This window comes from Pyrgilauda ruficollis, unplaced genomic scaffold (genome assembly GCF_017590135.1).
Source record: "Pyrgilauda ruficollis isolate IOZ18807 unplaced genomic scaffold, ASM1759013v1 scaffold20, whole genome shotgun sequence".
In the NCBI taxonomy this organism is placed as follows: domain Eukaryota; kingdom Metazoa; phylum Chordata; class Aves; order Passeriformes; family Passeridae; genus Pyrgilauda; species Pyrgilauda ruficollis.
Window position 1 is genome coordinate 1167667 of NW_024519207.1, and position 10565 is coordinate 1178231.

General features: G+C 41.4%; 1 protein-coding gene across 1 annotated transcript; it reads left to right on the forward strand.

The window, feature by feature from the left end:
- Positions 1 to 492: 492 nt before the first annotated feature.
- Positions 493 to 9842, forward strand: NHLRC3 (NHL repeat containing 3). The gene is made up of 7 exons (XM_041466985.1): positions 493 to 595; positions 1611 to 1760; positions 2653 to 2800; positions 3309 to 3509; positions 4664 to 4755; positions 6607 to 6719; positions 7196 to 9842. Exons 1-7 carry the CDS (start codon positions 539 to 541, stop codon positions 7422 to 7424), a joined length of 990 nt encoding a protein of 329 aa, XP_041322919.1. The 5' UTR covers positions 493 to 538; the 3' UTR covers positions 7425 to 9842.
- Positions 9843 to 10565: the final 723 nt, after the last annotated feature.

A 10565-nucleotide genomic window follows, 5' to 3' on the forward strand; every position in this document is an offset into this window, starting at 1 on the left:
GGCCGCCCCGCTCAGCACGCGGCACCGCGGCCCGGGGCGCCCCGGCAGAGCATCGTTCGCGGCGCCGCCGCCCTGCGATCCCGGCGGGCAGAGCCGGGGCGGACGCGGGCGGCCCCGGGGGCAGGCGGGCCAGGTGAGGAGGGCGGCCCGGGAGCGGCGTGAGCCCACAGACAGCGCACCCCCTCCGCCGGTCCCGCCTCCCTGCCGTCGCGCCCCTATGGCATCACAGCGCGGAGCGAAGGCCCTTTTCCACGCTGGGCGACGATAGCGATGCCTGCACAGGAGCGGTGGGAACGCGGGGTAGCCTCGCCCCTCGCCCGGTTCCCGGAGCCGTGCCGGAGCGCTGAGCGCTGCCCCGGGGCACCACCGCGCCCACTCCGCGCCTCCCCCGCGCCGCCGCCGCCGCTGCTCCCGGGCCCGGCACGGCGCAGGGAGCAGCGGCCGCCGGGGCGATGTGGGAGGGGCGGTGGCCACGTGGCTGCCATGGCAACCGGCCCGGCCCCCGGGAGGCGGGAGCGGCAGCGGGGCCGGGGCTGCCATGGCAGGGACGGTGCTGGCGCTGCTCGCCCTGCTCGCCCTGCTCGGCGGCTCCCAGGTGCGCGGCGGCCGCCTGGGGCTTCCTGTCAGGGCCCCGGTTCGGGTGGGCAGCGGGGAGGGCCCGGCGGGGCTGCCGCGAGGGGCGCGCCCTCGGGCGCGGGTACCGGCAGGGCGGGAGGTGCCGGCGGCGCCCGGGACCCGTCCGCTCTCGGTGCCTCCCGCGCCGCTTGTGGCTTGTGGGTTCCGGGCGGAGATGCGGCACTGGGCGGCTTCGCAGCCCCGCCGAGGTAGTGCCGGCGCGGGGCGGCCCCTTCCAGGAGAAGGGAGCTTTTGGGTGACTGACTTCCCGCTTGATACTGGCAGGTGTTCTCCTTGCTCCATTGCTCGCGGTTTTCCGTCGTGATAGCCCGGCCTGTCTGTCCGCAGCTCTGTGTCATCCGTGTGTCCCCTGGTCCCGGCAGGGCAGGAACAGAAGTGTCAGTGGCCCTGGGCCTTCAGGGTCTCCCGTTACTTGGCTCTGTGCTGCGTGCTCTGTCTCAGTGCTTAGCTTCCCCTTTTCTGCTGGAAAAATAGAACAAGGAGGTGGAAGATTAATTTTTTCCGTTATTGTTTAAAATGTATACATTGACCCGAGTCTGACTGTTCCTGGCATTTTACACTTCTTCATTTTCAAGGTGCAGTTTTCATTCTTGACCTGTTTTTTTTCTTATTTTCACATCTTGAAGTGGCTGCTGAATCTGGTGCATTTGGAACCTTCTGTACTATTTTCCTCACTTTGGAGAGTGATTTACAGATATTAACAGCAACTCTGGTGTAAGCAATTTCAGGGTGTGTGTTTTGCCTTCTAATTCCAGAGTTCCCTGATCCAAAGGACTCGATAAGCAGATTGTTGAAGCTTTCCCACTTGTAGTCCAAACCCCTAGCTGCAAGCCTGCTTCTGTTTTTCTGCCTTGTTAATTTAAATTGAGTAAATGAATCTATGATGCTTCAGCACACAGTTACTTTCAGCTGCTGTTTCCTTTGATCCCACCCTCATGGAATTTCACTACTGTATATTTCTTTTGTATTCTCAGGTTTTGAAAGCAGAGTACTTCTCTCCTTGGAACGGAGAGCAACAGATGTACAAGCTGGACATAGGCTGGCCTAAAACTCCAGAACACTTCACTGGCCAAACATTTTGTGTTGCTGTTGACTCGCTCCATGGTTTGGTCTATGTAGGACAAGTGAGTGGGAATACTGTAGTTCTCTCTTTGTTGTTTTTGTGATTTTTTGCCTTTAAAGTGTCTGGTTAAGATTTGGATATATATGTGTATGTTTGTTTACATATATTTATATATTTTTATATATATGAATAATTATTGTATCAAACTCAGAAAAAATATAAACAGAAATGTCTCTGCTATATCTATTTTTGAAAGCAGTTCTGGCACAACATTTGTTTGTGTGTGTTTTTTTTAAAGCATTACATTTCTGTGGTATGAATGCATGATCCAACTTAACTGAGTTAAAGCAGCTTGTTCTCTCAGCTGTAAGATAAAATGTGATTCTGGGGCAACTGAATCTTCCATTCTTTGAGGGCTTGTTCCATGAAATCAAAACCACACAGCTCTTTCAACCAGTTAAAAGTAATTTGGGTTAAATTATTTCCTCTACCCAGGTCCATGTGTGAGTATCTCTAGGCCATGGATAAGACATTCTCTCCATGGGATGTGGTGGGAATTTCTTGTAAAGCACAGTATGAGTACTTGAGTGCCATGCAGCTAATAAGCACTGTTGCCGTTTCCCATGCCTATTACATCGGGCACGCTTTTCAGCAGGAACACAAAACACAGTTCAAGCTGAAGACCAGGATAGCTGCAGGCACTTGGCTGCTCTGAAAGCTGGACTCTGTGTGATGTAAAGGTGAAAGTCCAGACTGACTGGAAGGTTTTTTCATACTAAATTTACATCCATATCTCTTTTTCCTTTTCTAGCTGGAAAAAAGAGTTCTAGCAGACAGTCACATCAGGAGATTGTTTCAATTCATGAAACATTGAAAAAAATTGACAAAGGAATTTTAAACTATAAGATTACTTAATTAATATGTTTTCTTTAGAACTTTTTTTACCTTTTCAGCGAGGAGACAATGTGCCAAAGGTACTTGTATTCTCAGAAGAAGGCTATTTTCTTCACTCCTGGAATGATACAGTTGAAATGCCTCATGGTATCTTCGTTTGGAACACTGCAACAGGAAGTTCAGTATGGATCACAGATGTTGGAACAGGTATGCATCGTGGTGATATGAGAAATATTGAGTGGGGAAGAAAATGTAATATTGCTTTAAACTCACTTATTTAAGTCTGTCAGCAATTCTGAGATTGATTTGTGCTTTACTTGCCATGAACAAACTTCTCAGGTGCTGCACAAAATAGTGTGAAGTTTCATGAGTTGTGCTGTGTGTCTGCTTACAGCTGCTGAGTTTCAGCACTCAAGCACTGAGTGCTGTCAGCATTCCTCCCTACCACCCAGAAGTATCAGGGAAAAAAATCCTGATAGACATAAGTTTAACCTTGCTAGACCTAGGTTTAGTGATCCTAATACAGTGGATGAATAGTGTCACAGCCTGTGGATTTACTAACCCATTGTCATAACCTCATTATAGAATTTTGTCTGTTAAATGTATTAATATTACTTACTTTTGAGTATCAGATCTTCAATCTTTGCAGTCAGTTTTAATACTTACATTTTGTTTTGTTAAGATGTTTTTGCACTTTCTTTTTTCCTTGATGCAGGGAAATACGGACACACAGTGAAACAGTATAGCCCTTTGGGTAAACTTATGCAGGTCTTGGGCACACCTGGTAATGCTGGCTCAAGTTTGATTCCCCTGCAATTTGATCAACCAGCAGATATCTTTGTGGAGGAAACTGGAGAAATCTATGTTGTTGATGGAGATGGAGGAATGAACAACAGATTGCTCAAACTATCAGATGGTATGGAAAAAGGAACTCTTGCAGTAGTTGACCACTGAAAACTGGATTTTAAATAACATGGCTTGGGAATATTTTTAGGCAAGTACTAGGCAGAACTGTCATTTAACTTTAGCTTGAAGATCTTATTGAATCAGAACCTGTTTTACTGCTTGCTACTTCAGGAGAAATCACCTAGTCATTCATGAGAAACGGCTGAGGGAGTGACTTTGTTCAGTGTCCTGGTTACCCCAAGACATTCAGTCTCCAAGAAAGAAACCTAAGGGGGATTCTTATTGCTGCCTTAAGTCAGTAAAAGGAGGCTATAGAGAAGATGGAGGCACATATTTTTTTTGAGATACACAGTGAAGAATGAGGAACACAGAGCAAAAGATTCAAGAGGGGTGAATTTCAGTTTGATTTTTGTTAGAAAACATTCAGAGTAAGGATGGTCAGACAGTGAATGACAGGGTGGTCCAAAGATGGTTTGCACTCTCCATTCCTGTAGATGCTCAAAAGCTGATGAGTTATGGGCAACTTGATCTAACTTGAGAGTTGGCTTTTTTATCAAGGCTAGTCCTGCTTTGAGGTGCAGGTTGAACCAGGCAGTGTCTGGAGGACTTTTATACTTAAATTGTTCTGTGATTCTAATTAGCTCACTCATACTCCTCAGTTAGGGCAGTGACTAAAGAATCTGCACATGTCCGCAGCTGGAATAAGTGGAGGAGCTACTCCATTTTCCTATCAAAAAGCAGATACTTACCTAGTTTGCAAAATGGTAAATTGTTAAATGTGAAAACTTCCAGGTAACGAGTGTTAAAAATCAATTTAGGAAATAAATGAATAGCATAATCAGCCAACTTACTTTTTTTCCTTTTTGTATTTTTTTTTTTAATTCAGTGTTTAACAGAACCTTGGATTACGGCTCTTGTGTATTACTGGCTACATTTTTGTAACCATAATCGTGAAACCACTAATAACAATCCAGTAGTCACTGTAGTATTAATGTTTTCTCTCAGATTTATGTATTGGGAGTACTGTGTTTATACAGTTTAGAAATCTCACCTTTTACCTTTTGCAAAGTAACTTTGCAAGAGAGTGACTTAAAAACTGGTTTGTTTGTTGTTTTCTCACTGTGATTTTTTTAACTTTTATCTTTCATGGTGCTCACTGTTCAGACTACAAAGAGATATGGCTGACTGGAACAAATGGGAGTGGCATTGGTCAGTTCAAGATTCCTCACAGTGTAACAGTGGATGCTTTTGGACGGGTAAAGAATTGAAGAAATTTTTTTATTTAATCTTTCAACAGACTTGTTTATATGTATTTGAACAAAACAAAACCTTTATCTTTTTTTGTTTAAACTGTTGTGATCTGTGTCACTTTATGTGATTACAGTTTTTGGTGTGGTAGTCCTGAGCTGAAGTTTCATAGTGTAGGTTCTATGGAAGCAGCTGACTCCAATGCTAGCACCAGGATCCTGACCACTTACACTGTCAATGTCCGTGCAACAACAGAGTATTCCTCCTGCAGTTTGTAACAGGTTGCCATTGTGAGACTACAGGAGAAGTGTGTTCTGTAATAAATAAAAGCACTTCTCTTTCTTCATGTAGAAGCAGCAGCCTGCTCGGACCATCCTGACCTTGGTAAGCAGCTCTTCTCCCATGGGAAAGTGCATACCAAAGGATCAAGTCCAGCCGTAACTATCTGTGCTTTGATGTAAAACCCAGAAAACTCAGCTGTGAACATGTGGAATGAATGATAAGAGCTAGGAACATCGGCTCTGCTCTTTTTGGTTTTTCGTGGTTACTTTCTCTCTCATGCTGGCTGGCTGTGTAGTTGATCCTAAAACTTGTTCATAGAAAAAAACATATGAATACTCAAGTGTGTTTATTAAAGACAATCCTGCTAGATGACAAAGTGGTGGTCCGTTACCCTCAGTCACTATACTTCAAGGGGTTTTAACTTCATATTTTGAAATTCCAAATAAGCTTTAGGTGATAGTGAGGCTCTAGCTAGGTTGTGGACATTACTCTCTTTTACATGCTCAAGGCACTCCAAGAGTCTGCTTCTGCCAGGCATTAATTGCAGTCTGGCTTTTGGTCTTCCACTGCTAGAGAGGAATTATGCAGTTGCTTCTTAATCTGTTTCAGGGAAAATAAGATTGCTTCACTAAAACACCACTGGTTGAAGCTAATTCTGCTGATGCTGTCTGAATCAGAATAAGAAGTGTATATAAAAATCAATTCTCTGCCAAAACTGGCAGAGAAAAAGCAGGAGGAGCATGGTCACTTTATGCTGCAGGATAACCATGAGTTTATTAATTAAAAAAGAGTGACTGGGATGAGCTATGATTTAACTGCCAATGTAGTGTTGATCATCAGTTTAGAGAATTAATTGTTAACTCACAAGAAATCTAAGAGAATGCTTTAATAGTGCTTCATTTTAAAACAGTGATGAAAGATCTGAGGTTATGTTTATTGCTCTCTTTTAGGTGATACCCCAGAAAATTCAAGAAGTCTACTTACTAGGCTGATGACTTGTCAACAGCTAAATCTTGATTGTTTTACAAAAAATGCCTTCATTGGAACTGTCTAGTGGTATTGTTAGCTTGCAATGTTTGTGAGCCCAGTTAACACAGGGCAGGACAGAGACAAAACTGGTTAGACAAAACCAGCTAAACATGCTCTAAGTGTTTAAATGGCTAAATATTTGTAGTAGTATTAGGCATGTCAGGAGTGTTTGCAGATCATTGAGACTGCCATTGGAAAAAAAATGCAGGTGACAGACCTCTAGATAGATCTTCAGAATTTAATAGGTGGAAATATGTCCTCATTGTGGGGATAAAAATGCTACCGAATATATCATATAGCCACAAAAAAAGAAGAGAAAGCACTGACTTCTCTGTTAAGGTAGTATAAAATAATTTGTGTATGTTAACTACAGGTCAGTTTTGGTTTATGTCTGGCAGTCAGATCTATTGATTTAGTTTTGAATGGGAAGGTATACATTCTTCCAGGGTACAGTCTTCCATTTTTACTACAGGGAATTTGTTTCTGTAAGAAATAAATGGATTTAATTTGTTCCATTTGTTGACAGCCATGATTTTTCTTTTTAACAGGTATGGGTTGCAGACAGAGGCAACAAGAGAATCCAAGTTTTTGATAAAGTCACGGGAGAATGGCTTGGGTCTTGGAATGGCTGTTTTTCAGAAGATGGACCCTATTCTGTCAGGTATTGTTGAACAGTTCTAGAAGCACGCAATTACGTAAATAAGGCATACTCTTACTGGTGAATTAAAATGTTAATATTTAATGCCTGCTGAGAAGGAGTTAACCAGTGAAATAAGGTGCTGGGTGTTCTAACATATGTGAAGATCTGCGCAGTTGCATCTTAACAGGGAAATCCTGGCTTTATAGCAAGCCCTGCAGATTTGATTGCAGGATGGGGAGCTTCACTTTAAAGTTGTTATGTTATTAACCTTACTCTGTTCCAGCTTTTACAGGAAGAAAGATTTTCTTGAACAAGTTTTCTGTAGCATAATGTGTCTCAGTGAACAGCCATATGAAGAGCAAGGCTTGCAACTTAATTCCCAATGTTACATTGCATTTTGTTGGTCATAGCCTTCAGAACTGTGGTTGTTAAAGAGGTTTTGATTGTGATAAAATGAGGTGTCATATGGAGTTCAAAAATACGTTTATCTTTCCCAGGTTTACTGCCGATTACAAATACCTGATTGTCGCTCAGCTGAATATCAACCGGTTGGCAATCTTGGCAGCACCTCCAGTCGGCTCCATTGGGGACTGTGCCATAGTCCACAGTGTCCAGCTGGCTGATGAAACTAAACCACACCTTGTGGATGTAGACATGAGGAGTGGAGCAGTCTATGTTGCAGAGATTGGAGCCCAGCAAGTACAAAAATATGTACCCTTAAGCTGATGGTTTCCCACAAGTGCTATGGCACAAGCTGTGTGACATTTAAGACCTACGACCACATTTCCTTGAGTTCTTTATGGATTGTGTTTCCTTAGACAAGCACAGAACTGCACAGGTGCTCCCAGAACTGTAGAACTAAGACTGTCCTAGCTGTTCTGGAGTTCTGGAGAATTACTTGGTGTTGAGCTGTTACTTGTTTAAGTAATGATATGGTGGCTTTTAGTTTTGTTCCAATTGTAAAATGATAAGCATTTTAATTTTATTACATAAAACTTTACAAACACAACTGTTCATCATAAATGTATAGAGTCAACTTGGGGCTCTGCTTAGCCTGTGTGTGTTGTTAAATGGTCAGAAATGTCTGAAAGAAGTTTTATAAATTATTTCCTGAGAGAAGAGCACTTCATTTCAATGTTTCTTCACTTTGTTTTCTGAATGGTTGTGCTGATACTGTCCAACAGAGACTATAAGGACGTGTCACAATGTTAAATTAGATGCTGCTGGATATTGGTGTCAGTACTGGCATCTGCCTTAGGTGGTTAATGACATAAGTATTGAAATCTGTTTTCAGCTCTAGCTAAAGCCATAAAGTCTGTAATAAGCTTGAGCTAAATTGATATTAGACACTTCAAACTAAATTAAAAGTATCTGCACAGCAGCCAAGTACTGATTCTTAACTAAATTAGTTCTTAACCTTATTTGATTTATATCAGCATGAGTTTTCAGTTCCATAAGATTTCATAGTGGAACATATTGAGGTTCAAGTTGTGTGAGTTCCTCAAGAAAAACAAATTGCAATTTGCTAGGAAAGTCTTAATCAGCAGTAGGGACTGGGAGACATATGATTTTCTTCTGATTTAATTGAAGCTCTGTCAGTTAACAGCAAAGCATCTGTTTTAATTTATTTCCAGAACTCAGACTTCATCAACTTCATTAATGTGTTAAGAGTTAAGTTTCTTACACTATATTGTAACAGATGTCTCTAAGCTCTGTCCTAAAAAATCCTGCCTCTCCATTCCCAGAACAAAGTGGTTCTCCTTTCTTTACAAGTTGTTACAAGATTTTAAGTTCACTTTATAGCATAGAGGGAACCAGGTATGGGAAAAATGGGATGGGGAAGATGGCACGGCAGAAATGAGACCATGGATAACTGACTGCCATGGTAAAACTGGATCCACATTCCATATTTTCTGGCTCTTGGAAAAGTATGAGAGGATTTTTGTGGTTTCCACACATTTATTCTACTGCATGGATTATTTTAATACTAATTACCAGCTAAGAGAGGTCATTTTTTTCTACTTTCTTAGAAAGGAAATATGGGAAATCGAATTGTACTGATGGGAAATACAACTTCAGTGAATGTTGTCAAAAGCAAATGCTACTTAATTTGGTTGGTTCAACTTATGATCACAAACTTGTGAGTCAGCAGATGGAAAAGCTGTTCAGAAAAGTCAGATTCATACTTTCTCTAGAAGTAACTCAGCTGTGGAGCCTGACTGCCTGATTTCAGCACTATTTGAGATTAATGCACTAAATGTGAAAGTTTTGTTGTTGGCTACATCCACAACAATAAGACAAGATCCCACCTGGAGCTGCCCTCACTCAAGCCTTAGAAGCAGAACTTCAAGATAATATAGTAGCAAATACCATCCATCACTCATGTGGTCTTGAATGGGAGCTAGTGAGCAATATTTATTTGCTGAAAAAGTAGTAGTACTTCCTCTAGACCTATGTGAATATGCCCACACAGTGTGTTGTGTGGCTTTTCTAACTAGTTTTTTACTAGCTCAGGGATCTCTGCTCTGTGTGCAATTTAGCTATTTCTTGTCTACACAAGATGGGTTTATTTTATAAAATTTTACTATAAAATCATGATTTGAGCATATCTTGGTGTGTAGGGGGTCCAGGCATACCCATCTTTCTTCACTACATCCTCTCCTTATTTATTTTTCCTTTGTCACATCCATTTGAAAATAGAACTCCAAGCTCTCTGGGAACATGTTTTTGTGTTCAGTAAAGCAATGTAGTGCACTTTTCGATGTTGACAAATAACTTAATTGTACAAGTTTCTGCTTGCTGCATGGATCTGCTCTCAGCTCTTTTCCATGAGCTTTTGGCTCCAAGAAATGGGGAGCATCCATCCAGTTTTGTGTGGCTTTACTGGAGTAGGCCAAGGTGCCAAAATGTGCCTTGCCAGTAGGCATTTGGGTATCTGTGATGACAGGGGACAAGGGATGCTTATATAATAATTATGAGATGCTTAGACTCTGTTTTATCTCTGTGTCTATGACCAGACTGAGAAAATGATTTTGTGCACTAACTTGCTAATTCTCTGAATGTTTTCTTATGTATCACCTTGAAACCAATTTCTGAAGAAATGCATTGCAGGAGAACTTGATAAAATAAATTGAGAGTTTCGCATTATTAAACTCTTGGGTGTTTTATTTCTGTTCTAATATAGATAAATTCCATTGTAATGGATTACTCTTCTAAATACAGGGCCCTCAGCACTTAAATAAGGTATTTGATAATTTCTGATATCAACATTTAAATGTAATCTAAAATTCCATGTTATCTTTATACATCACTATTTCTGTGGCCAATGTCTTTTGCTTTCTAATTTATGTATCAACACAGAGACATAAATATCTCTCATATGTTTCCTTCTGAGTAATTAGTAAAATGGAATGATGAGTTACATAAGTGCCAAGTTTAAAAAAAAAATTAAACTGTATACCCTAATGATGCTAATAGATCGGGAAATTAAAAAGTAACTAACAAAACACTTCTTATACCAAATCAGGTTTTATTTTCAGAAAAGATTTACTGAGCAGTTTGTCTTGTCTAGTTTTTAGAAGACCAAGAAGGATTCTCTATGGATTAGAATATACTTGCACAAGAAATAAAGTAACATACTGCAGTGTTAACTAGATAAGAGAGAAACCTAGAGGTGATTGCAAAAAATTGTCCAGAAATCTAATTTTAGGTAATCAGTGCCAGCTTTTAGGTGTGAACAGTAATCACTGGAGTATTCAACTAATGGAAATAAAAATACCCTCTATTTTAATGTCTGCAGTTTTGCAGGCCATTTTTTTTTTTTTGGGTCTGTACCCACGTTATTAATTGGATGTGTTTCCAGGAAGT